This window comes from Plenodomus lingam (genome assembly GCF_022343315.1).
Source record: "Plenodomus lingam strain CAN1 chromosome Unknown contig_27, whole genome shotgun sequence".
Classification (NCBI taxonomy): domain Eukaryota; kingdom Fungi; phylum Ascomycota; class Dothideomycetes; order Pleosporales; family Leptosphaeriaceae; genus Plenodomus; species Plenodomus lingam.
The window spans coordinates 109,500-134,823 of record NW_027093942.1 but is presented as its reverse complement, the minus strand read 5'-3'; the positions used below and the strand labels follow the sequence as shown (position 1 = coordinate 134,823).

The window sequence follows — 25,324 nt, the reverse complement described above, 5'->3', positions numbered from 1 at the left end:
GATCAACCAAACACCTATTTACAACACCATGATTCACGCCACCCGACTCATATAACCTCCTCCTCCTTCTCCAGCTTGACCCTCTTCCCCACACTCCCCCCGCTCGCCGTCGCCTCCGCACTCAATCCCACCATATAATCCCTCCCCTTGATCAACCACACAAACCAACTCGGCACCTTCCATCCCATCACCGCGCCCACACCTCCCACGCTCCCAATCGGCACAATCCCCATCTCCCTCGCATCAGGCACAAACCGGCGATCCTTGCCCTTGGGCCTAGCCTCTGGATTCGCCGCATCAAAGGCAAGCAAATCGCGCGTCAGGTTCACAACGAGCACAGGCAGTGACTGCGAGATTTGCCACGCCGTGTTGTTGGAATGCGAGCCAATGTCGCCAAAAGCGTAGACGCGGGGTCCTGCGGCATCGACGCGCAGTGTATGCGCGTTGTTTTTAAGATATCTCTTTTCGTCTAGCAGGACATCGGGGAGCCAGGTGGAGTTGGGAATGACGCCGTAGGCCGGGACGTAGTAGTCTGCCTCGAGGGTGGAGCCGTCGGAGAGGTTGACGACCTTGGACAGGTCGCAGCTGTCGATGTTGCAGGATGTGGCGGTGTCGAGGACACGAGTGTTGTAGAGAATGTCAACGCCCATGCCTTTTAGTTTTGCGGCGGCGGATTTGCTAATGGCGGGACGGAGGGTGGGGAGGAGATGGGGATCTGTTGTTATGAGGGTGATGGTGGCGTTGCGCTGGAGTTTGCTGAACAGGCCGGGTTTGCCGTTGAGGTGTTCTGCTACTTCGCCTGCAAATTCAATGCCCGTGGGTCCACCGCCTGCAATCACGATCTTCTTCGAGGCGGCTATTTTTTCATTGGTCTCTTTGATGGCGTTGAGGGTATCTTGGATGTCGCTGCTGGCAGAGAAGGCAGGATGATAAGTCTTGGTCCCCGTGGCCACGATCAAAGCGTGGTAGGCCAGTTCTTTTTCTTCGGGATCCTTATTGTTGCTGCGGTATGCAATGGTGCGGGAGGTGGTGTCGAGACCAGTAGCAGATGCCTCGACAAAGGTAAAGTCTTCCTTTGAATATTTTGCAAAACTCTTGTGAAGATCAAATATAACCTTTTCGGCAGCCATACGCCTGGTAGAGGCCGCAACACGTGGGGAGGCTACACGGTAGTACCAGCGTGCCGAAGGCGCAATGAGGTAAACATGATATTTTGCATCTTGTTTTGCTTTGACGACAGGAAGGATATGCTTCAAGGTATAGTGTGCGGCCGAAAGACCTGCAGTTGACGCGCCGACAATGACAATGTTGCGCTCGTCCGACATGGTGAGGATGAGTGAATGACGGTAGGTATGAAGTGATATACTCAGGGGCTGAGCAAATATACTCAGATGCCAAGAAAAGAAAAGAAGAGCAGCAATGACTAGGAGAGGAACCTGGGTATCAAAAAAAAAGAAAGAAAGAAAGAAAAGAAAACAATGATTCAAAGCTTTGAAGAAGGAAACCCTCCCTGTATATGCAATCTCCAGTATTGGTCGTATTTAGTCTCGTCCCTGTGCTACTTCACGCGCTGGTGCGGACGGCTTTATTAAGCTCCCTCACCCCTGTTGGAATCCTGGGAGATCGATATGTAAGATCAGGCCACGGCGGCACGCAATCATCGCCGATGGTCCTTCACGTGCGGCATCGATCTCGCCATTCGTCAATTCATGCCATTCCGTTGCAAGTAGGTGGTGTTGAACCGGCTGTCGTGTCGAGTGGTGGTGGGATTCTCGGGATGGTAGATTCGGCTATCTTGCTTCCTGTAAGCCCGGTCCTGGTCTCGTGACGCTCTGATTGGCTCCATGCACAAGAGGACACTTGGCGGGACCGGGGACGTCCAATACGCCAATGTACGAGAGTACCGGTATCATGAATCTGGGGTTTGTTGGAGCGTCAATTCCAGGTTAGAACACGGGGATGCACGACCTCTTCTTGACCAAAGTCCATAGCAGCCTCGAATAGCTCGCAAAGAGCCTCGAGCGTATCCACCGCAGGCTGAGAGTGTTTTTAGTGGAAGGGATTTGGAAACAATACCTACCATACAAGACAGTAATGTGTAGAGTTGATCAATAGGAGTGGAATGCAAGTCATTGAGGTGAAGTGTATATCAACCCTCCCAGCGGGCCTCAAGCCATACTCAAAGTGTTAAACTCTAAGACGTGAGATACAACACTGACTGTAGCCTTCAGTCCTGCAGGCTTACCATCATGTCATTTTATCGACTACGATTCTCTCTTCTTGCAACGCCTAGTCCATCACACGTCTATAATAAAAGCCAGCCCTCTACATCTAGTACCCAAGATATCCGCGATCCGCAATTCCCGTTACTCGCCTAGTACGACACAGGAATGATGAACATCATGAGGTTGACATCGGCATTTCAATCAAGATGGCATGACGGCCTCCGTGTGAAGCAAGTAGAAATCCGCCAAGGCTACAATGACAGCATCCCGTCATCTGTTCGTGCTTGGCATTTATACGGACAGTAATATTGGATAATGCCGATTCGTGCCTATGGTTGAATTGATAAATCGTAATGGGAAGTGTTGTAATTGGCATCACATGTGACCAATACCTAGCGGCCATTCTCAAGCTCACGATGCACGTGGCCTACGAAATGGATGCGCTTCTGTGTTACTGGCATGACATTAGCATTAACTTCCACTCATCCATTACAACAACAAAAAAGCACTTACAAGACGTAGTCGTCCAGGCTGACAAGCTCGGGCTCACTGAAAACGAGGTAAAAATACTTGAGCGTCTCTGCCATCCAAAAGCTCTCACACTCGTCCAGCTTTCGAGTCTCTTGGCCTTTGGGAACCGTCACGTCGGCAATGGCCGAATGCGCAAATTCAGCCTTGGTGGCAGTGTTGATGGCGTCAAACATGCGCCAGGCAGTATCCTGGAGGGAGTAATCGCCCGTGATGCGGTAGAGGACAAAAACCGATTCAATGGCTTCGGGCCTGTGAAAATATGAATAGGGATGAATGGCCCATGATCGCACCAAAAGAACGTACCTGAGCAAGAATCGCGGATCCCCAATCTTGGCAAACCCTGACTGCAGTCCATCTGCTTTGATGATGTCGTGAACATCCAACCGGAGCGCATTGTAGTCGCTCGAATAAGAATACTTTACAGCTGCATGCCATTTCTCTGCGTTCCATTTGCAATCTTCCTCGCCGTTGCAAGGCACAGCTCTAAACGTCTCGGGCATGATGCCAGTAGGCATTGCATCGTATGCCCAGACACAGCCGTCGACGAGCTTGCGAGCAACCTCCATGTCCTCTGTTCGATTGAAGAGTTTGGATCCAAGAGCAAGCATGCCGCCAGCAAAGCAAGAGAGATGTTGAGTATCAGGCTCGAGCTTGACAGTGCCGGCTGAGCTAAGTCGCGCGTCACCAGCGACGAGAATTTCTTGGTCATTGGGATTGAGCGGACGAAAGAATAAATGCTTCTTCGCGGGCTCCATGGCAGCTTCGTATAATCTCCTGTACTGGTCTGCATGCCCTCCCAGTAGCAAGTATTGCTTTGGAAAGTACTCGTATAGTGAATCCGTCATGCCCCCCATGGTGAAGGTTTCGCCCGTGTTGAACTCCTCGCGTAGCGGGCTGACCAAGACGGGAAACAGGCCGGGTAGCTTGGTATTGTTTTGATGCTTTTCAAGAAGATCGCTAATCCTCTGCACAGCATCATAGTACTTTGGATTGCCTGTGAGTTGCGACAAGCGCGTAAACTCCAGGGTCAAGGATCCAAGTTCAGCACTAAGACACTGCGAGTCGGCGGATTGGGGGCCGTTGAGAGCAGCACTACAAAGTCGTCAGTCCTATTTTATTCCATGTCCTGAATGGCTCGGCACACTTTTCCCAGTCCCATCGTGTAATGGGCATGCGGTTTGGCGTGTCAAATGCTGCATACAGCATGTCACCAAGCTGAGTAGCTCGATCGAGCAAGACATGGTGCTTTGCGCCGCTGAGATCGTAGGCGCTCAAGAGGCCTCCCAAATATCTAATGGTAGTCTCAAAAACATTTAATTTCTGCAGGCCTGCCGTTGTAAAGTCTATCTTTTTCATCGCCCTGACCGCATGCTCGAATTCCTTTTCCAATCCCATGATGACAAGCGTGTCCAAGGCGTCTACCAGAGAGGCGCCACGCTGACCAAAGCTGTTTTTGAAACCGCCTGTGACGGGAGTGACTTCGTCCTGCAGCCATGCGTACTTTTTGTAACCCTCCCAAGTGTGCAAGAAGGCATCCTTGACGGCTGCGCGTCTGCGAAGCCGTTGAGCCTTGTTGTGTTCCGTCTCGATTCCAAATTCATGCTGTATCTTGGGTATGGAGAGAGGTGTGCCCTTGGGAAGGGCAATCATGGACGGAACCGGGTATCGTATGGAAAGTTGATTCCATTGTATCGAATGCTCAATCTTGCTCGAAGATGTAAAGGTTGGCGAGGGAAACTCGTCGCGAGCGCCCAACTGACGAAAGGCTAGGAGGAGTAGGGTCGCAGACACGCATAGCACAACGATGCGACGCAGAGGCGGACCCATGTGGGATGACAGCGACGGCCGTCAAGGGCATCAGCATGGGACTAAGATTTTATCTGATTTTCGATACGAATGGGACCAAAAGACGCTGACGTTTCAAGGATCAGAGGGTGAGAGAATGGCAAGAGAAGAATGGAATGAAAATGACACGAGATGATAACAAGATCAGTTGGAATGCATAGCTTGAACGCAGCTCAACAAGGAGAAAGGAAAGGCAAGGAAAGGAAACAGGAAAGGGGATTCGGGACTTGGAATCAGAGGCCACACGCTTTGGTCAAGGGTGGGTGTCTGGTGGTCTGGGATGATGATGACGCCACAAGAACACTCGAGTCATGCGTTGCGGCTGTTCCTGCGTTGCGAAGGTTCCAAGGTTCCAACAACGGTCGAGGTGCATTTCCTTTGGCATACTTGTCATGTGGATGAATACAGTCGATTCTATGAATTGAAATTAAAGTACAATAATGAAAATAAAAATAAAATAAAATTGTATACAAACCTCACAAGGGCTGCGACGCTTCATCTTTACTTCATCATTCATTCCCCACGTCTACCGTAGCAGTCGCACACAATACGGTAGCTACCGTACCCTACCGGTGCCTGGCTTGCCTTCGTCTACCTACCGGTACCGGTATACCAGTAATCCTCGGACGCAGAACACATAGAAACTACCTTGCACATTCAATACTACACTTGACCCCTAACCCATCATACATGTACACATAGCCAATCATGCAGTACAGCGGGTACGGTCATTACTGCCGCCCAATTTGTACCCTGTGGAACTGACCCCTCGCACAGGCTCTTTCTAATCAACAACCCCTCCATGAGCCTCGACGCGTCACTTACCATCGTCAACGCCCTCGTCCAAGCTATCGAGACGCAGTTCCCCTCCATCAGACGCGACGCACCATGGTCCCTCAACTACCGCGCCTTTCGCGAAGCAAATGCTCCCAAGGATCCTCCGCCTATGGTACCAGATGCCGAGGGTAATCCGGCTCGGCAGCCACCTGTGCACGCCTACCAACATTTGCTACACCATTCGAGCCTCGATCAGAACCGCACATTTATATGCATACAGAATGCCTCGAGCCAAGCTACGGTTACATCGATCCCTTTGCAACAGCAGGACGCCCACGTCTTTACAATGCGACAGTACATGGCTGCGCTTTGGGCACCAAGACATACTTTGACTGTACAGCAAGGCGTCACCTACAGTGCTGGCATGTTTACCATACACTTGGCCGAACTGCGAGCCACTCGCGAAGGCCCACAGTCTGGCGCCATACAATCTCCAGGAGTCGTGTGCTGCATCAGCATGTCTGTCGGACTGTCAGATTCAGACGATGAAGGAGGCAACATGACCGCAGCGATGGAAGAACAAGTAGACTTTGAGTCCACACAACAGATGATTCGAGCGTGTTGGAACATGATCAGATCCGGGCGCGACATTGGCCGCTCCGAGGTCCAAGAGACCATGATGGCACCTACGCTCACGAGCCACAAGGAACGAGGGAGAGAGTCGGCGGTGCGGCTTTGGTGTGATGTCTTGCGATTGCGAGGGTGAGCAGTCGCATACGCAAGATATTCATCTCGCCCCATCTTCCTCCTCTTCCTCCTCCTCCTCCTCTTGCGTGAACAAATCATTTGCTTTCCATCTTATCACTATCGTGATGTATATCCCTCGCACTCCACAACACAGTCACAATCACAATCACAATCACGGTCCCTGCTTACCATCCCTCGACTCTTCCATACCACAACCAACAAAAACTTTTTGAAAAGCACGCAAAGCCAATCTTCTTTCCCCGTCAAGAATACTCAAACAGGTGGCTGGGACAAAAGGCGGTGTGGAAAAGTTCTTATCACCACGCCTACAGACGTTAAGACAGAGGGAGTAGCTCTTGACCTCTCTCTCGGCTAGCCCAACTGCTGGTTGCCCGCTTGAAGGGAGAGGTGGGTGATATACAGGTTAGGATAGGGTTGGGAGTGACAAGGGCATTGGAGGTCGTAGGTAGAGAGAACACGGCCGTCATGGCAGGAACCGCGCAACAACACATAAAGAAACAGAAACACGTCAAGCAGGAATCAGAGCACAGGCAAGTGATATATGACACATGATCAGATTGACTACCTAGGTACGTCCAGCACCGACACGCCATAAGAGTCCTTCCCTCCAGCTTTGCTGTCCATACACATCCTCCCCACCTAATCCCTACAGGTATCTAGAAAGAACAAAAAAAGCGAACGGCGGTGAAGAGTGAAAAGGAAAAGCGAATGGTGAAATGGAACAAAGTATTAGGGCATTTTGGGGTGTTTTCCAAAGCGAGTAGATTACAACAATTTTACTCAAGAGAAAGCGCCCGTACCCTGGTCCTCACTTGAACCCCAGGTTTCCAATGCAGAAAAAAAAAGTAGAATAGAAAGCGAAACTAGCAACCAACGAGTAAATGTGGTAAGTGGGCAAGTATCGCACATTGAATGGGATAGATAAACGCGGCACAAGGTCAAGGTGTCCGTCTTACTGGGCACCGACTTCTTCCTCGGCCCACCCAGGCAGACCACCGTCACCCTGAATGGCGAGGCCGTAACCGCCATTGCCAGATCCGAAACCACCGATGCCTGAGCTCAAGCTGCCAAAGGAATTTTGTTGTGGTGCCTGTGTCTGTTGGACAGAGCTGAAGGGACCTTGTGTAAAGGCGGGCAGACTGACTGCGCGAGAGTGCTGGGCACGAGCGTTGAGGTTTGATGGAGCCAAGAGACCTCCGACAGTAGTCGTTCCTGACATGCTCCCGCTCGAGTTGCCATTGATGAGACTGAAGCTCGATGTGCTATTGTGTGACGTATGCGAGTGGTGTGGCTGGGGGCTGGGGTTGAGGTCGGCACCGTAGAACGCAGCTTGGGGCGACTGGAACGACTGTTGCTGGTTCTGTTGCTGTTGCTGTTGCTGTTGCTGTTGCTGTTGCTGCTGTTGCTGCATATTGGCCTCGGCCTGTTGCTGTTGCTGCTGTTGAGCCTGCAGGTACATCATCAAAGGATTGTTGTTGCCCGTGTTGAGGATATTGGTAGGCGCGGGAGCCTGTACGGATGGAAATTGGCCATTGTTGCTGTTGCCAGAGCCCGGGGCACCAGATCCTGTAGGTGATACAGATGCACCAGCACGATTGGGGTGCAGACCATTGATGGGAGATGGGGATTGGACACCGTCACTGCCAGTCTGTTGAGCCTGAGCTTGCTGATTGTTCATTTGGCGAGGGGGGTTTCCGCAGCGATCCTTGCCAAAGTTGACCTTGAACCGCTTGTACTCTTCCCGCCCGCGAATAGCTTCAATAGCCTTGATGGCATTGGCAATGTTGGTAAAATTGACAAAGGCGCAGCTCTTTTCGCGTAGGGTATTAACCAACTCAATCTCGCCGTATTCTGAAAAGTCTTGCCTCAGGCGATCCTCGGTCCACGACTCATCCAGGTTACCAACGTAGACGTTGCGAGAGGCCCCGCCGCTGACGGCCAGAGCAATGGCTGGAGGTAGAGCTCCTGAGTGCTTGCCCCAGCCTATCTTTAGACGGCGGTTGTGAATCATGAGGCCCTGGAGGTTGCTAAGCGCATAAAATGAGGCGGCCGACGTGGGGTCAATAAAGGTGACAAAGCAAATGTGCTTGTCTGGAATGTATCGAATGTGATGCAAAAGCCCACCACGCACAACATTGCAGATCTCTTCAATCGTGGTTTCGGGGTGAATGTTTCCGAGATATACTGTTCGGTTGCCTAGGTTGTTTACACCGCCAGCTGACGTTGCAACGGCAGCAGCAGCCACAGACTGTTGTGCGAGCGCATTGGAAATCATGTCACGGTCGGCACCGTTAAGCACGTGCGCGTAGCCGGGAGCGATGCCCAAGTACTGTGCAGCATTTTGCTGTTGCGTCTTGGAAACATAGGCACAACGGTCCTTGCCATAGTATACACGCCTAGGAGCTTGCCACTTGGGCTCTTGCGGAAGCTGGGCGACGGCCTTGATGGCGTTGCCAATGGATAAAAAGTGAACAAAGCCAATCGCCTTTTCACGGACAATTTTGACCGTGTCAATGGGGCCAAACTTGCTTAAATCTTCGCGGAGCTCATCCTCGGTAACGTCTTCCGACAGGTTGCCAAGGTATACGTTGCGCGAAGCACCCGACTGCTGCACAGCCAGGGCGACAGACGTCGGCACCTGCGACGGCTTTCCCCAACCAATCTTGATGTCTTGGCCTCGAATCGACAACTTTTTCAAAATGGCATCCGAATGAAAATGCGTAGCGGAGCTGCTGTCCAAGAAGGAAATAAAGGCGCAATTCTTATCGGGCAAAAGACGGACAGACTCGATTTGCCCACTCCTAACGTGGCCCAGAATTTCTTCTGCCGACGTCTCCGGGGGGATGTTGCCCAAGTACACGGTCCTGCTCGTTCCAGAGACCAGACCGGGCGCAATAGGCATCGAGGAACCAAGACCGCCTAGACCCTGACCACCATGGCCCATGAAACCACTGGTTGGTGATTGGGGCCCAGCGAAGAAACCCTGACCATTCATGCTCGTGGGCGAGACAAGGCTCTGGTACAATTGTGGAGACAGTGGTTGCTGCAGCGGAGATCCCACGTGGTTGCCCTGGTGATTTTGTTGACTTTGGTTCTGACTAGCAAAGTTGGCGTATTGCTGAAATTGTGGAGAAGCAAAGGCCGAAGGCGAGCCCGGCTGAAAGGGACTGCCCAGCAACAGTTGTGAAGGCAAGAGGGGCGTGAAATTCATGTCGTATCCAGTTCCCGGTGTCTGCAAGTCGTTGCCATTTTGGTTGCCTGGGTTCATACGACCCGTGTTGATGGACATGTTGCTAGACCTCTCGGGATGCCTGTCAGCATAGCCGGGTTGGTTGGTAGCAAAGGCACCGTGGGAGAAGCCGTGGTGGCCACCGTTCATTTGCCTGTGGAAGCTCGACTGCAGACGGGGTCCGCTTGGAGCCGTCTGTGTGCCGTCGTGTTGCTGCATGGCGAGTAGATGCGGGGGCAGACTGAGGCTGTCCCGCGGGTTTTGTGTGAGGACGGCCGTGTTGCCGATGAGAAATTGCGTCCTGGACTCGGAGGACCGGACGGCGAAAAGATGGGTTCAATGGGTTGCAATCAAGTTTGCTACGGGAACAAAATGTACGCTCGCTGTATTAAACGGTATAGTGAAGCTGGGAGAGAGTTTAGCAGTGTGACGTGGAAGAGACAAAGGTGGACGAAGAGAGGGAGACTGACATGCAAAAGCACAATGGCCCTGAATACAGAGACTGCGCCAATCAGAGATGAAGGAAGCCTGGTTGCTGGGTCGCTTGGTGGGTAGGGTGTGCAGACGCAAAAGCTTCACAACAACACAATGGACTCGGACTCGTTGCGCTCCCCCAAAACCAACTGTGCACTCGTTTTCTAAGCGGACTCAAGGCCTCGTCCGTCGAGGTTGCGAGCAAGTTCAGTGCGGTGCCAGGGCTCCAGATAAGGCGGGTGCAAATGGGGGGGGGGAGAGAGGTGAAAGTGGTGCAATCCCAACTCGATTTGGTCGCTTGGCTTTGTTTGGGGGAATGCGAAGACAGAAAGAGTGAAGAATAGTAATGCAGAGTGCAAAATGAGGGTGTTGCTTGTCCAGATGCCCCAAATGCAAGTATAGAAGGATAGAAGAATGAGCGAAGGGCGAAGGGATCGAAGAAAATGGGGGGGATGTGACCTGGGTCGAGGCGGTGGACAAGTCAAAACCCGTGGGAGGTCGGTGAGAAATGTGGCAGACAGGAGGCAGGCGCAAATGAGGCAACCGAAAGCGGAAAGGGTGACTTGGGGGCGCCTGCTTATTTTAAACGCGCAGGCCGCTCGCCCCTTCCCCCCCGGCTGCTGAGTCGCGCAAACCATTCAGACTGCCGTGACCGCCAAGTGGTAGGGGGGAAGACAAGACAAGACAGTACCTAGTAAAGAGTAGACTACTGTACTACTAGAGACCTATGGTAGTAGCCTATGTATGTATATTAGTCTTTTGGAACAACAAAGATTGAAGAAGAGGACGGAAGACGTCGCTTGTGTGTGCACGGCGACGTGCGGCAGAGATCGCGCATTGCAGGGAGCGATTCTCACTTCTGATTACCGACAATCTGCTTTTCCTCTCATCCCAGTGCCTCTGCGACTGTGTTGCCAGAGGGTTGCGGCGGCGACACATTGGACTGGCTTACACGGCGGGTTACTGCACAATGCGGGTAATTGCATCAGCACTGATGCAACCACGCCTTGTCCCTGACTAGGTGACATGTTGGACAGCTGATGATCTTTACGGTACCTACATCGGTACATATAGTATGTAGCTATATACCTACGCTTTCTCGCCACGTTGCTCGTCTGGCTTTCACAGGCAAATGCGGCGCCTTCTTCTTGACGCTTGTAACCAATCCAACAAGCAAACGATGGTGGGGAGTCCAAGTAGAGATGGAAGAAGACGGTTTGCGCCAATCCCATGGCAGATTGACATGGGAAACTCTGTTTTGACGGTGGGGTTGATCTGGTGCTTGTGAGTAAGAGTTCACATGGGTCAAGCAGCGTTTGTGGGTAGGTTACCGGCAAGTAGTAACTTCACTTGCTCCCGTCCCCGCATCGTTGTTCTCACTCTGCCCAGCTGCCCAGCGTATCCCCAGTTCGGTGTGGTACGTAGATACTCTACCTACAGTAAGTACTTGGGTGTATTGCTAAGTCAATCTGTACTCTACATAGCTTAGCCTAGCCAGCCTACCGAGCCTGCCTAACCAGCCTAACCAGCCTAACCCAGTCTAGCCAGTCTAGCCAGTCTAGCCAGCCTAGCCTAGGCAGGATCGCTCGCTCGCTCGTCAAAAAAGAAGAAATGTGGCCAGGGCGCTCGCTTAAGGGCTCCTGCGTGCTGTTGTGCCGTTGTACCTACGAACACGTGACACCGACTACCGGCGGTCAAGCCCATCTCAACATTGAACCCTTTTGGTGCCTCGTCGCGCCTCTACCGTTGACTTGACGGTCTACCTAAACCACCGCCATCCAAAAAAAAGGCCTCCATGCCAGAATTGTTTCCTTCCATAGCCCAGTGCGCCATTGTGGCCACGGCGCTAAAAGTGCTCTTGTTTCCTGCATAGTAAGTACCATGTCTAATTCCCCCTTGTTCCGCCAATACCAGTACCCTATCCTATTCACCGTCCTCCTCTAAGCCTGACTGACACTGACTGACCTGGCCATGGCAGCAAGTCGACCGACTTTGAAGTTCATCGCAACTGGCTAGCCTTGACCCATTCTCTACCTGTAAACCAGTGGTACTATGAAGTAGGAGACAGTCTGTTGCAAAACACCCATGGCCTCTGCCCTACTCACACGCCTGCTTAGAAAACCTCGGAATGGACGCTGGATTATCCTCCTTTTTTTGCCTATTTCGAGTGGCTGCTGTCTCAAGCTGCAGCACACGTCGACGCAGCAATGCTCCAAGTCGAGGCTCTGGGTTATGACAGCTGGCAAACAGTCTACTTTCAGCGTGCTACCGTCATCTTGACCGAGCTCCTATTAGTATATGCCCTCCACCTGTATTCGCACCTACTACCCTTTGCTTGACCCAATCGCCATTCTGACCATCTGCAGCCATGTCAAGACATCCAAGTCCAAGTCCACTTCACATGCTGCTGCGCTCTCCATTCTCCTCTCCCCAGGCCTTCTCATCATTGATCATGTCCACTTTCAGTACAATGGCTTCATGTACGGCATGCTCGTCCTCTCCATCGTCCTCGCACGCAACAATTCCACGCAATTACTCTCTGGTCTCCTCTTTGCCCTTCTCCTCTGCTTTAAACACATATACATGTACATTGCGCCTGCTTATTTTGTCTACCTCCTTCGCGCATACTGCCTCGGCCTGCGCTCATCCTTTCCTTACTTCAACATACGCTTCTTAAACTGCATCAAATTGGGAGTAGGCATCATTGCTGTATTGGCTGCCGCCTTTGGTCCGTTTGCACAATGGGGTCAGCTCGATCAAGTATTCCGCCGTCTGTTTCCATTTTCTCGTGGACTGACTCACGCCTACTGGGCACCAAACGTTTGGGCCTTGTATTCGTTTTCGGACAGAGTTCTGATTCACCGTATGTTTGCCCATGCCACTCGTGACTCAATGCTGACGAATCCAGTGGCCCCTCGTTTGGGACTTGCCGTCAACTACGAGGCTGTCAATAGTGTTACCCGCGGTCTTGTAGGAGACTCGACCTTTGCCGTTCTCCCGGATATTGTTCCATTGACTTGCTTTGTACTCACCTTGGGAGCCCAAATCGTAAGTCTGCTGCCTTGATAGATGGCTTCTACTAAGAGCATTAGCCCGTCCTTTTGCGCCTCCTATTCAAGCCAACCTGGGAAACATTTGTTGGTGCAGTCACCCTTTGCGGCTATGCCTCTTTTCTCTTTGGCTGGCATGTTCACGAAAAGGCCATTTTACTCGTCATCATACCATTCAGTCTGATTGCGCTGCATGACCGTCGATATCTAAGCGCATTCCGGCCACTTGCTGTTGCGGGCCACGTGTCCTTGTTCCCACTGTTATTCACTGCAGCCGAGTTTCCAGTCAAAACGGTATACACCATTTTCTGGCTGGTTCTGTTCCTCTTGGTGTTTGACAGGCTTGTTCCAGCGTAAGGATGGACACGCCCTCTGGTCAATGTTTGCTAATGTCTTGTAGATCACCCAAGCCACGCATCTTTCTCCTTGATCGCTTTTCCTTGCTCTACATTGCACTATCGATACCCCTCATTGCGTACTGTTCCTTGATACATGCTATTGTGTTTGGTCCCCGTTTCGAGTTTATTCCACTCATGTTTACAAGCTCATACTCGGCCATTGGCGTGGTGGGCAGCTGGATTGGGTTCTTGGTAGTGTATTTTGAATTGTGAATTTATAAACAGTCAATCCAGAAGATTTGCCATTCCAAGCATATTGTATTCTCGTTGCATTGAAACTGCTCCGTGATCAGATGATAAAGAGGGCCTTTGGACCCATAGCACATGGCCCCAAAGAAATAGAATGATCCAGTTGAACTACATGCCATGGTGTCCAACATTGTTTCTCTGGGCCCATAGACGATGCTTTCGAGTAGTACTGCCGACGTGGGTGGTACTATCATCCAGAGTGAGTAGGTGCCTGAAGCCACTATGACACTTTGATAGAGTGCAGTTACATAGCATAACTAAACAAAAAGTAGTGACTTTACAGAGTATCCCAGTACAGACCGGTCCACCGGAAGGGACAATGCGTTGTGGCCAGGCGAGTGGGTCAGACTGTCCAAGGGTTTGCTCAGGGTGACTCCCAGCAGAGCATGCTCCCAGACGTCACTCCTGCTTTTGATATTGCCATGCCATGCTGTATGTGTTTTTCACATACTGCGCTCATGTCGCATCTTGAATAAGCCCATTCTGACGATCAAATAGAGTCCAAACATGCCGATATGGCGATGCTGGTGGCGTGCACAGCATTGAAGTGTGAGGATGGGTCGTTGTAGAGTCCAAGCCTAATGGGGTAGTGCTAGCACTGCCAAGGGCCAACCACGCTGCAAGACTACCTTTCCGCTGGCTTTTCCCTTCATGTAGCCCTCCTCTACTCTTGTCCTCTTCTCTACTGCCCACCTCCTCCACCACCGCAATTTGAATCCCCCGAAATCCACCACCAACCGACTAGACGCGCCTTCGGAACTGAGCGACGCGTCTCGGAACCGCACTCGGACTCGCAAGGGTGCGACGACTTTTCGATAGAGGTGGATTGGGCGCGCATAAGAAGCTCTTGCTTGCCTCTAGCACCCCACCGAGGGGCCATTGCCCCGGAACATTCCTTTTGGGAGTCCGGAGTGGTGATATCAGACGCGCTTGTTGCGACGCGACACTTGTCGATTGTTGGCGACGCGGTCGCTCAGAAGTGATAGGATACATGTGCCAGGGCGCCAGATACAATGGTATGACACGATAATGATGTTTTCAAGCAACATCATGGCTAATTCGGCCCAAGGTCTTTTATAAGCGAAAGCCGGTGAAGCTACTACCGGAACCCAAGGGCCTTGATGACAGTACCGAGGTGCGTTGATATAACCAAACATACAAGGCCGGATGCTGATTTGGTTGGACAGGTCTGGGTAATGCAAGGCACTGGAGAGGTCTTTGTAGACTACGAGGCCTATCTGATTCGGTATGATCTTCTTTGCCAAAAACCAAAGACTAGTGCACGATGCGCATTGCTGACTTGACATAGTCGCGACTACTACCTTCAGGCAAGTCTGCCTCGGCAAATTGCCCTGCAAGTTAAAACACAAGTCTGACCTTTTTACAGACGTCTTTTACATGCGAAGCGACTGGCATGTCGAACCTGACCTACTTCGAGGCCAAGGAGAGCGAGGTAGGCTCAACGCCTATTCCACACGTTCTGGAGCGGGAGGTAACAGAGGAGCAGACGGAAGCTGTCAAGGAGATCAACGAAATCTTTCCGAAGCCCTTGCGGAAGCCTGTGCTTGGTTTTGTCCAGTTCCGCACGGAGACTCGCATGGATGATTTGGGTACGTGGACTTCTACACCTTCAGAACTATTGCTAACTTTTGACAGTAAATGCCGTATACGATGTAAGATGACTGCATCACACTAATTCTACGTCGAATGTACTAATCCCTAAATTTGTAGCATTTCAAAGAAGAATTCTTTCAGGATGAAGTAGTCACGGTCGAGGATGGCAATAATGTTCGCCGACGCGGCGTCGTCACTGGCTTCACCGATAATAACCAAGTGCATACAATGTACCATGGCCAAATGCTGACCAATGCTGGTTACGTGGGCTACATCATCACCATGGACGACACTAAGGAGACAGTCATCAAGCACAAGGGCGCAGACCTCCAAAGAGATAAAAAGACTTATTCAAAGCTCATCCTAAAACAGTACCTACGGGCTACCATCAAGCGCGATTCCTGGATCGGAGCTCCCTGGATGGTCAAGAGTACGCTCGCCAAACTCTATAATATCCCGACTAAAGCACCCGACCACCGCAAAACTCAAGCTGCCATTGCAGCTCAGCGCCAGGCCATGATTGACAATGTAAACGGTAACGGCCCCCCGGCCCCTCCCCAATCCCAACAACAAGCGCCCAATGGTCACCAACCATATCAAAATGGCCACCATGGCCCTTTACCATCACCAAGTCAAATTCAGCCAGGCTTTCACAGTTTTGTGGCCAACGGCCAGCATGCATATGCGCAACAACAGCTACCACCGCCACCACTGCAACAACAGCAACAGCAACATCAACAGCAACAGCAACAGCAACATCAACATCAACATCAACAAGGTCATAATCAATCTCTTGTTCAATTCTCTAGACCTCCGCCATATCTTCAACATCCTGTCAGTGTTCACCCCATGTGGAATAGCGGACCTTTGCCGTACCAAGTGCACAGCGCACCGCCGCCGTTTGGTTTTAATCACCCACCCCCCCAGATTACCGGTCCTCTGCCTCCTCACCTTGTACATGTGCTAGGCATGCAGCATGGCGGCCCTGCACTGCCTATAAACGTGGGCTATCAAACAAGCTTTCCTCACCATCCTCCTCAACCACCTCCTCAAGCTCCTGGACCACAGCCAGTACAACAACTACCTCAACCTGCTCGGCCTTTTGTGCCCGCTATCAAATTCCCATGTGAAGACTTGGATATCAAAGACGTGGGCAAGACTGGGGTTCGACCAACCCTGAAGTTTTTTTCCGACGATGGCCCTGATGGTTATCAACGCCCCGACGATGAAAAGACAGGTATTTTGATGAAGAGCATTGGCCCATTGCTGGGTGCATGGGAGACTTTGAACGTCCACGACACCATTTACATGCTCGACTCATTTACGTATGACGATTTTGTCGATGCTATGGGCTTTTCGTCAGAAGAAACCGAGTGTGAACTCTTTGTCGAAGTCCATTGCTCTGTCCTCAAACAAATTGTCAATGAATCTGGCAAGATTCAGGCAGCCCTCCCAAACATGACCGAGGCTGAAGATTCTGAGGAAGAGGACTCTGACCAAGAGTCTAGCCCTGAGCCAGAGCCCGAACCACCTGCCCGAACTACTCGCAGCAGCCTACGAAGGTCTGAAGCCCAGCAACTTGCCGTCAAGCCTCGAACCCCTACACCCGAGCCTCCCAAGGACCTGCACAATGCTTCCGAGTTTGTCGAAGACTTTGACTGGATTGAAATATGCAAAGTCCGTAATTTCCGCCACGGTAACTGGCAAGCCATTGTTGTCGCCTTGCTCTACCGATTTTCCTTTGATCCCTTACTGAAAGAAGCATGTGATGAGATTCTTGCACAGCTTGTACCTGCAGATGAAGAGAATACCGTTGAAAGCATTGCCGCCAAATACACTAATCTCGACGTCAATTTGCGGATTTCCGCACTGGATATCTTGCTGCGAATGACCGTCACCACCGAAGCGTTTCGTGACCAGCTGATTGCTGCCGCTCAGGAAATGACTCGGCTGCGCAAGGAAAAGATTGATTATCAGCGCAAGCGCAAGGAAATGTAAGTTAGGAATCTGAAATTTGATTGCCCATAGCTAACCACTACACAGCGAGGCCGACATTGCTCGCATGGAGCTTGACCGGAAGATATTATTACCAGAAAACACGCCTGCGTCACCACCCGAGGCAAAGGAAAATGATTCTATGGATGTTTCCATGACGAGTGCAGCAGACGATTCCACTCTTGGCAACGCTGACGAAGAAGCCGCCAAAGGCAAGATGCGTCCTATCAACAAGAACAAGCGCAAAGCAGCCGCCGAAGAGGCTCGCAAGGAAAAGGCGAAAAAGGCCAAAGCCGCCGCAGAGCTCTTGAAGAAGCAAAAGGAATGGGAGAAGCTACTGACGGATATTCAAAAGAAGCGGGCCGAGCTAGCAGAATGCGAAGCCAATATTTGTGAGCTTGATGATGACCTGCGCGAAACACTGGTACACCGCAGCAAAGTTCTTGGCAAAGACCGCTTTCTCAACAAGTATTACTGGTTCGAGCATAATGGTATGCCCTTTGGTGGTATACCCAACAGTTCCACTGCAGAGTATGGCTACGCCAATGGCCGCATCTGGGTCCAAGGGCCCGACAAGCACGAGTTTCAGCCCAATCTTGAAGAGCCAGCCCTTTCACAAGACAAGGAGCGTCTTGGCTTCACAATTCCAGAGCGCAAGGCCAAGGAAGAGGGCGAGACTCATCTATCAAGTTCGACCGAATGGGCTTACTACGATGATCCTGCCGACATTGATGCTCTGCTCGCCTGGCTTGATGAACGCGGCCTGCGCGAGCGAAGTTTGAAAAAAGAGATTTTACTCTACAAAGACCACATATTGACATATATGGGCAAGATGCGCGAGCACCTGAATAAGAGGACCAACAAGGAAAAGACCAAGGACGAGGACGCAATGTCCGACATTGAAGACAAGCCACGTATATCTACACGCAAAAAGGCAGCCTCGGCCGACAAGGAAAAAGATTCAGATGGACCCCGCTGTCTCCGCTGGACAAATAGCATGATGCGTGAGGAATATGGACATGTGCACCATGACGAGTACGAACCGCCTCGGAAAACCAAGGCCAAGGCGACTGCCAAATCTAGCAAATCTAAGGGTCGACGATGAGTGGCACCAGCATATTCTAAGAGCTAGCGTATCCACCGTCTGAGAAGAGATGTTGTTGGACTACCATATCGAGCCTACTTGGGCAGACAAGTATTGACAGACGGCCCACTACGCAAGAGGGTCAAATTGGTCTATTCATGACTGGAACGTAACCGATGCAGACTCTATTTATGACGACATGTACTGCGTGTTATGATTTCTGGTGTCAAAACAAAGACGGCGTTTTCAAACCAAAGATCACCCGGTGAATGGTCAGAGCATACACTGTAGGCGTTTTCAAGTCTTGCATTACATGGCGTTGTTGGCTTCTTGAGCTCAGTATGCCTGCCGTGTATCAGGATGACATGGGCTATGATAGCAAGGCGAGAGCAGTTTTGTGATAGTCTGCTTGTATGCCTTGATTGCAAGTGGATGAGTGATGGTGTATTGTATGGCCTTGGAGACATTGTGTGATGATAAGCATTTCCAATGGGCGTCTAAAGAGGACAGGGCCGGGGAGTGTGAATATAAGAACAAGCATACACATGTTCGATTAAATGTTCAACCGTCGCGATGTTGGCGTGTTGTACAATGTATTAAACAACTGCGAGTACCTGCTTACAAGACACAAGAGCAGCTATCGTCCATATTGCTCGTTGGTCGCGGACTGCTGCTTCCGGTTAGCCCCAAACATGATGTTCTTGGCAGCTTCCCCAGAGCAGCCTTCTGCAACGCGCACATAAGCGCACCCCCCAGCAATCCCCATTTGCACGCGTCATTCCACCGGTTTCAATATTCTTGACTCCTCTAAAGTCCTCACCCTGCTCGCTCGGACGCCACCGAAATACTCCGCCGACGTAGTGGCCACGTTTGTCATGAAGCGTGAGGCTGCTGCTAACCCCCTCGTGCTCTGGTGATGCTAATGCGGCGCAGCCTCTGCAGGCGCCACGCCAGGACTGCTCGATACAAATGCAGTCAAAGATGCCATGGGCCCGGAGAAGACAGGCAAGAGGAAGGTACTACTTAGAATCAAGAAGCCCGTGCCTAAGCCATCGATTGCAGGCAATTGGAAAGAGAGCGATGCGACCAGTATGTCTACTAAGCGCACCACGTAACTATACGGCAAGCAGGACAGCGTTTTTAATGTATATCTAAACAGACGTCGACAAGTCTGTGCCACCAGTCACATCGCCCATTGTCAATCCTCTAGACGAGAAGACCATTACCGGCTTCCCCAGCGGCCGCCCCCTCGACGACAAGGTCGACACGGTGCAGTGCAAGCACTGTCGGCGCCCCGTACTACGCGCAGCCTCTGCAACACACATTCGCGACTGCCTCAACAAGAAGCAAGAGAAGCTCAAGAAGAAGAAGGAAGCGAAAGAAGCCAAGGACGCCGCTCTCCGCAAAGAAAAGGGAGAAGACGACGATGGTCTGACGGCGCGCAAGTCGGCAGTGAAGGGTGCAGTCGTGGATGGAGACGGCGCCAAAAAGGGCAAGAAGCGCAAACTCGACGGGGATGCGGACAAGGCGCCCAATGCAAAGAAGAAGAAAAAGGATGAACCCAAGGTCAAGGGTGCGAAACCCAAGGGACCGGTCGACGTGGAAAAGCAGTGCGGTGTTCCTCTTCCGAACGGGGGGTTTTGTGCCAGAAGTTTGACCTGCAAGAGTCATAGCATGGGTCTCAAGCGAGCAGTTCCTGGGCGGAGTCTGCCCTATGACATGCTCCTAGCACAATACCAAAAGAAAAGTCAAGCAAGACAGCAACGTAGGTGACCAATCTTCTTCGTACTTCAGTTTATCCCATGCTAACAACCATTTCCAGGCGCTGCTATTGACGCAAATGCCCCTCTCCCCGAAGATATTGAGCCCTCGGGCGACGTCGACTCGGACGAAGAAAAAGACGGCATCATGGCCGCGCTATCACGCTACCGACCCACCCCCTCGGCCACACACATTCACATCCCCCAACGCTTCAAATACCAACACATTCGCATGAAGGGCCTCATACGCTCTGCACTCGGCGCTCCACCCGGCGGCGGCGGCTCCATATTCAGCGGCATGGGCATGGGCTTGGGCTTGGGGGATGGCATGGGTTCGAGTCGGGGGGGTCTGGGGCTGGGCATGATGGGCGCGCCGGCTAGTGCCAGTCAAGATCGGTTTCCGGACAGTGCGGGCCTCGCGGGGTTTGGGCCGCTGAGTGCGGGGTTGGATGGGGGGACGGCGAGTAGACGGCCTAGCGCCATCAATGTCAATGGCGGTACTGGGACAGGAGGGGGCGGTGCTGGTGGAGGAGGAAGTGGTGGTGGTGGAGGAGGGGGCCCGAGGCAGATCTTACCAGGGCAATTACCTGGGCCAGGACAGGCGAGGAAGAGTAGTGTGGGTGTGGGTGGAGTGGCGTAGTGAGGGAGAAGGGCATGGATGGAAATGTGGTGGTGAGAAAGTGGAAGCGGTAGGCCTTGCTGAAGGAAGAAGCTTGACGGGGATGACATTGAGAACAAAGAGCTTGACGGGAATGTCGAGCATGAATAAAGGTGACGACGAGTACAGTTTCTTTACACGCCTGGCTGCAGAGCGTTCATGATGGTTATACAGAACAAGGATACCCGGCCGGTGAATGAATGCCAACCACGATACATTCTCAATCCAGATGAGATGGGTTCAAGAACGAACAGTCCTGCCTCATAGCGCCTCCCCAGCCGCACCCCAATACCCCACCGGCGCCCTCTTGACCTTGGGCACCGTCATCCTATAATGTAAATCATCCTCGTCCTCTCCACTCCCCAACACCCCATCGTCATCCTCGTCGGCGTCGGCGTCAAGATCAATTCCCCACTCCTCCTCATCGCTGCCCCGCCTGTACTTCTTCTGGTAGACATGGCGCCCCGCCTCGTCGTCCTCGCTCAGCTCATCCTCTGGGTAATCATTTGCGTAGTAGTCTTCTGCGTTTTCGTCCTCGTCGTCCGTGTCGAATTCCTCGCTCGCCGTGTCCGACCCGTTCCACCAGTCGTCGTCGCTCGAGGAGAGGACGAGGAGGCCGACGGTGCCCGGGGGGAGCGGGGCGTTGGGCGCGAGCGGTTCGCGAATGTACGTGTCTATTACGAAGTCGTCTGTGTCGAGGTCCATTGGGTCTGTGTCGGTGGCGGTCTTGGCGGTTGGGTGGGGGTCGGAATCAGCGAGGTGGGGATTCCGTTGTGCGAAGCGGAGGGCTGGGGCGCGGGGCTTGTATTTTGATGGCGAGGGGGTTGGGTGTGGGTTGGGGTTGTCTGAGTTTGCGACTTCTTGGGATAGGGCTTCGAGTTTGCGCAGGTCGTCCTTGGAGGGCTCGGTGCGGATGGGATTGTGGAGGGAGGGCTTGCTGGCGTGGCCCAGGGCACTGGCGGCGCCCGGACGTTTTCTGGGGCGGGGAGTTGATGAGGAGGGTGATGACGATGAGGTTGGTGCTTGTTGCGGAGGATGGCCATAGCTATGGCTGTTTGCGACTGTGTGGTTTTGTTGTTGTTGCTGTTGTTGCTGTTGTTGCTGTTGTTGCTGTTGTTGTTGTTGTTGTTGTTGTTGTTGTTGTGGTGGTGGTGGTGGTGTTGGCCGTGCTTCGACAAATACGCGCTTCCCGCCTGCTGCAGAGGCGGCTTCGAGTTGAAACCTACGTTCTGCCATCGGTGTTGTCGGTGGAACGGGTGACGTTATTGACGGTGTGGGTGCATCGTTGGGCTTGGTCAGACGTCTGTATGCATAGTCGTTCTTCCGGCGCTTGCTTGAATCTGTTTGGTCGAATCTCAGCGCGTCGACGGGGGCTTCGGTGCGCCTGCGCTTGAGCGAGATGGTTTGGGGTGGAAGAAGCGACATGATGGATCTATCATGTGATGTCTCTGGCTGATGTATCTATCATTTCTCTACGACACAAGGTGCGGCAGTGCGGATACGGCCTGGGATTGATTAGCTGTTTGGCCTGCTTGCCGGTGTTGCTGTGACTATGCACGTACCTTTCTTGGGTGACGATGGAAATGATGGTGAGAAGATGGGGGGCGTGTGGAGTCGCACGAAAGACATGCCACTAACTGTTGCAACAACCTTGCAAGGTTTGTTCGCTAGCGTCATGCCAAGTCCAGCCTCTACCGCGACATCAGCTGGTCATTCATCGACAGCTGCCGCCTAGGTACATACATCAATACCATCATCTGCAACACCATGATCATGCGTTCTTCTTAGCTTCTTGGTCTTTTCCTTTTTTCTTTTGGCGAAATGGCGGCTACATGTTCATACAACGCCTATCCCAACTCTCCACTTTGTCCCTGAAGACGTCGGCTGTGTTGTTCAGCCAAACGCGTCCGCTCACCTCCGCAACTCCGCAAACTCCGCAGCACTCCCGAGGCTCCATACATTATACTACCCTTCTCGACAGTCTACAATGGAGCGGATACGGCGCATATTCGAGCGCCAGGATGAGGCAGTATCGTATGAGCCCTTGGAAGGAGGTTCGGAGCGAACAAACGGCGAACACATCAGCACAGAGGAACAAGTCTTTTCATGGACAGACTATTCCGTCTTTGTGCTGCTAGGTGTTGCCATGTTATGGGCATGGTAACGATCCTCTTCCATGCAAACACAGGGTTGACTGCGCACTAACATCTGGTCGCAGGAACATGTTTCTAGCAGCAGCACCCTATTTCCAACACCGTTTTGCGTCCAATGACAACCTGTTGCGCAACTTCCAATCCGCCATTCTCTCCGTATCGACCGTGGGCAACTTGGGATCCATGCTGGTCTTGACCAAACTCCAAGCTCGTGCAAACTATCCCAAGCGCATCACTGCCGCCCTGGCGCTGTATGCCTCGGCCTTCACCCTCCTGGCCATGTCCACCAAGCTGTTCCTAGATGTTTCCGCTGGCCTCTATTTTGCCTTTCTCATGATCCTCGTCCTCGTCGCCAGTCTGGCAACTGGTCTCTGTCAAAACGGCGTTTTTGCATACGTCTCGGGCTTTGGCAGGGAGGAATACACGCAGGCCATCATGACGGGACAAGGGATTGCAGGCGTCTTACCAGCCATGACCCAAATCATCACCGTACTCTGCGTCCCACCAAAACAACAACATGGCAACGCCAGTCTCCCGCAAGAATCAAGTACATCGGCTTTTGTCTACTTTCTCACTGCCACGGCTGTCTCTGCTGCCACACTGCTCGCCTTTTTCTACCTACTCTCCCGCCCCAGTAGCAAAGCCCGCATGCTACGTACCCCATCTACCGACTACGAAACGCTCAGCCATGCCTCGCCCGCGGCTCCTTCGGAACGCAAGTCCATACCTCTCCTCTACCTTTTTTCCAAACTCCGCTACCTTGCCCTCGGCGTCTTCACCACCTTCTTCCTAACCATGTTCTTCCCCGTCTTCACCGTCCAAATCCTCTCCACAACCCCCCTCACCCCGACGACGCCGCGCATCCTCCACCCCCCCGCCTTCATCCCTCTCGCCTTCTTCTTCTGGAACCTTGGCGACCTAGTCGGCCGCACGCTCCCCGCCCTCCCCTTTCTCCGCCTGGCCCACCGGCCCCGTCTCGTCTTGCTGCTTTCCCTGCTCCGCGTCGTCTTCATCCCGCTGTACATGCTCTGCAACATTGGCGGCCGTGGTGCTGCGGTGCATAGCGACCTCTTTTACTTGGTGGTCGTCCAGGGCGGCTTCGGGGTGACGAGCGGGTACCTGGGGAGTAGCTGTATGATGGGGTTTGGCGAGTTTGTGGATGCGCACGAGTTGGAGGCTGCCGGGGGGTTCATGTCCTTGTGTTTGACGGCGGGGTTGGCGGCGGGGAGTTTGGCGAGTTTTTTGGTGGCGGGGGGTGCGTAGGCTTGAGGGGATGGGTATGTTTGGTGGTTTGGATTCTAGGGAATATGAGACTGCAACTTTTGATCATCGCCTGTGTGTGTGTGTGTGTGTGTGTGTGTGTGTGCTATGAACGACTTGCTCTACTTCTTCTTTGGTACACAGTTCATCTCACCCCTGGACACCTTGTTTGCTACATCCACCCACTCACCCAAACAACTCACTCGCTCTGCTCACACAATCCTCCTATATACCCCCAATCCCGACCTTTGACTTCCATGTCAGGACAAGCTGGAGAACAGCCGCTATGGTCTAGGGGGATGACGATCGCCTCACACAAAACACAAAGCCCCCAAAGCATGAAGTTGTCGGGTGATGATTACCTGTGAGTGGTGGGTGACTAAAAGTGGAGAGAGAGACACGGAAATGACATCAACACTCGGGCTCAGGCCACGATGAGCAGACATGCATTGTTCGCTCTGGCTTGTCTTTCCCCCTCCAACCCCAAACGGTACTAGTGCGCCCACACGGCGGCAATAACGGCGGTGGACAGATGTAGTTAGCGGCCGTGTGGTCACGCCCGCGGCCGAGCCCTCCTTCCTCACCGGCCCAACCTCTTTCCACCCCCCGACGACAAACACGCGTGAAAGGCAGAGCAAGACTTTGAAACCCGCAAGACCAGCCAAGGCAAAACAAGGCCACGTCAGCGGTCCGTTTTGGCGCCAACGGGCTTGCAAACGAGATGCAGGCACTGGCTTGGGTGGACATGATTGGGGGGGGGGGGATTGGCCGCCCCCGGCTCTTCGTGGCCTGACACGGGGGGGGAGCGGGATGGATGGGCAGAGTTGCAGAGCTGGTGGTGCGGCCCGCGGGCGGTGGAGAGACCAGATGGGATGTTGTGTTTGACAATAGACCATCGCGGGCAGGTTAGGTATGGCATGGGCTCACATACTATGTAGGTACCCAGCCCAGCCCAGCCCAGCCGTCCGGGCTATCACATGGATGGGGCCTGGCTGATTTCCCCGCACGAACGCGTGAGGCTGTGCAGGGGGTTGCGTAAGGGTATATTACTGGCATCGGTTCCGCCTGGAGAGGAGAGGGAGAGAGAGAGAGAGAAAGAGAGAAAGAAAGAAAGAAAGATTGTCTTGTCTTTTATCACACAGGTCAGAGGATCAGTTGATCTTGGGATTCAGCTACTACGCATATCAAGGTTTGAACCATCTTGGAAACTATCAATCAAACATTCACCCACCATCACATCAATCAACCACCATC

At 52.6% G+C, this 25,324-nt stretch overlaps 9 protein-coding genes across 9 annotated transcripts; 5 read left to right on the top strand and 4 right to left on the bottom strand.

Moving 5' to 3' along the window:
• Positions 1-47: 47 nt before the first annotated feature.
• On the bottom strand, positions 48-1,325 carry IAQ61_007081 (uncharacterized protein; the record flags this gene model as incomplete). The annotated part of the gene is made up of 1 exon (XM_003840940.2): positions 48-1,325. One exon carries the CDS (start codon positions 1,323-1,325, stop codon positions 48-50), a length of 1,278 nt encoding a protein of 425 aa, XP_003840988.2.
• A 603-nt stretch (positions 1,326-1,928) lies between these two features.
• On the bottom strand, positions 1,929-4,871 carry IAQ61_007080 (uncharacterized protein). Its single transcript, XM_003840942.2, has 5 exons — positions 3,901-4,871; positions 3,060-3,848; positions 2,739-3,005; positions 2,232-2,679; positions 1,929-2,144 (listed from the first exon to the last, which is right to left on the bottom strand). Exons 1-4 carry the CDS (start codon positions 4,581-4,583, stop codon positions 2,637-2,639), a joined length of 1,782 nt encoding a protein of 593 aa, XP_003840990.1. The 5' UTR covers positions 4,584-4,871; the 3' UTR covers positions 1,929-2,144; positions 2,232-2,636.
• A 438-nt stretch (positions 4,872-5,309) lies between these two features.
• Positions 5,310-6,144, top strand: IAQ61_007079 (uncharacterized protein; the record flags this gene model as incomplete). The annotated part of the gene is made up of 2 exons (XM_003840943.2): positions 5,310-5,323; positions 5,379-6,144. The coding sequence occupies 2 exons, from the start codon at positions 5,310-5,312 to the stop codon at positions 6,142-6,144; spliced, it is 780 nt and encodes a 259-aa protein (XP_003840991.2).
• A 954-nt stretch (positions 6,145-7,098) lies between these two features.
• IAQ61_007078 (uncharacterized protein) lies at positions 7,099-9,594 on the bottom strand (the record flags this gene model as incomplete). The annotated part of the gene is made up of 1 exon (XM_003840944.1): positions 7,099-9,594. One exon carries the CDS (start codon positions 9,592-9,594, stop codon positions 7,099-7,101), a length of 2,496 nt encoding a protein of 831 aa, XP_003840992.1.
• A 2,050-nt stretch (positions 9,595-11,644) lies between these two features.
• ALG8 (glycosyl transferase) lies at positions 11,645-13,510 on the top strand (the record flags this gene model as incomplete). The annotated part of the gene is made up of 7 exons (XM_066097429.1): positions 11,645-11,721; positions 11,828-11,906; positions 11,967-12,160; positions 12,216-12,712; positions 12,758-12,897; positions 12,942-13,252; positions 13,300-13,510. 7 exons carry the CDS (start codon positions 11,645-11,647, stop codon positions 13,508-13,510), a joined length of 1,509 nt encoding a protein of 502 aa, XP_065952471.1.
• A 1,049-nt stretch (positions 13,511-14,559) lies between these two features.
• Positions 14,560-18,260, top strand: IAQ61_007076 (uncharacterized protein; the record flags this gene model as incomplete). Its single annotated transcript, XM_066097428.1, has 9 exons — positions 14,560-14,562; positions 14,616-14,681; positions 14,734-14,792; positions 14,856-14,874; positions 14,934-14,999; positions 15,054-15,156; positions 15,203-15,219; positions 15,278-17,154; positions 17,204-18,260. The coding sequence occupies 9 exons, from the start codon at positions 14,560-14,562 to the stop codon at positions 18,258-18,260; spliced, it is 3,267 nt and encodes a 1,088-aa protein (XP_065952470.1).
• An 854-nt stretch (positions 18,261-19,114) lies between these two features.
• On the top strand, positions 19,115-20,639 carry IAQ61_007075 (uncharacterized protein; the record flags this gene model as incomplete). The annotated part of the gene is made up of 4 exons (XM_003840946.2): positions 19,115-19,121; positions 19,173-19,328; positions 19,399-20,004; positions 20,062-20,639. 4 exons carry the CDS (start codon positions 19,115-19,117, stop codon positions 20,637-20,639), a joined length of 1,347 nt encoding a protein of 448 aa, XP_003840994.2.
• Positions 20,640-20,918: 279 nt separating this feature from the next.
• On the bottom strand, positions 20,919-22,082 carry IAQ61_007074 (uncharacterized protein; the record flags this gene model as incomplete). Its single annotated transcript, XM_003840947.2, has 1 exon — positions 20,919-22,082. One exon carries the CDS (start codon positions 22,080-22,082, stop codon positions 20,919-20,921), a length of 1,164 nt encoding a protein of 387 aa, XP_003840995.2.
• A 259-nt stretch (positions 22,083-22,341) lies between these two features.
• IAQ61_007073 (uncharacterized protein) lies at positions 22,342-24,877 on the top strand. Its single transcript, XM_003840948.2, has 2 exons — positions 22,342-22,817; positions 22,876-24,877. Exons 1-2 carry the CDS (start codon positions 22,645-22,647, stop codon positions 24,071-24,073), a joined length of 1,371 nt encoding a protein of 456 aa, XP_003840996.1. The 5' UTR covers positions 22,342-22,644; the 3' UTR covers positions 24,074-24,877.
• The last annotated feature ends 447 nt before the right edge of the window (positions 24,878-25,324 follow it).

Excerpts from the sequence above, each read along its gene's own strand:
- IAQ61_007073 (XM_003840948.2), top strand. The coding sequence starts at position 22,645 with ATGGAGCGGATACGGCGCATATTCGAGCGCCAGGATGAGGCAGTATCG. Across the intron at positions 22,818-22,875 it reads GTTGCCATGTTATGGGCATG|GAACATGTTTCTAGCAGCAG; the intron begins GTAACGATCCTC and ends ATCTGGTCGCAG.
- IAQ61_007080 (XM_003840942.2), bottom strand. The coding sequence starts at position 4,583 with ATGGGTCCGCCTCTGCGTCGCATCGTTGTGCTATGCGTGTCTGCGACC. Across the intron at positions 3,849-3,900 it reads ACACGATGGGACTGGGAAAA|TGCTGCTCTCAACGGCCCCC; the intron begins GTGTGCCGAGCC and ends ACGACTTTGTAG. Across the intron at positions 2,680-2,738 it reads AGCCTGGACGACTACGTCTT|TAACACAGAAGCGCATCCAT; the intron begins GTAAGTGCTTTT and ends ATGTCATGCCAG.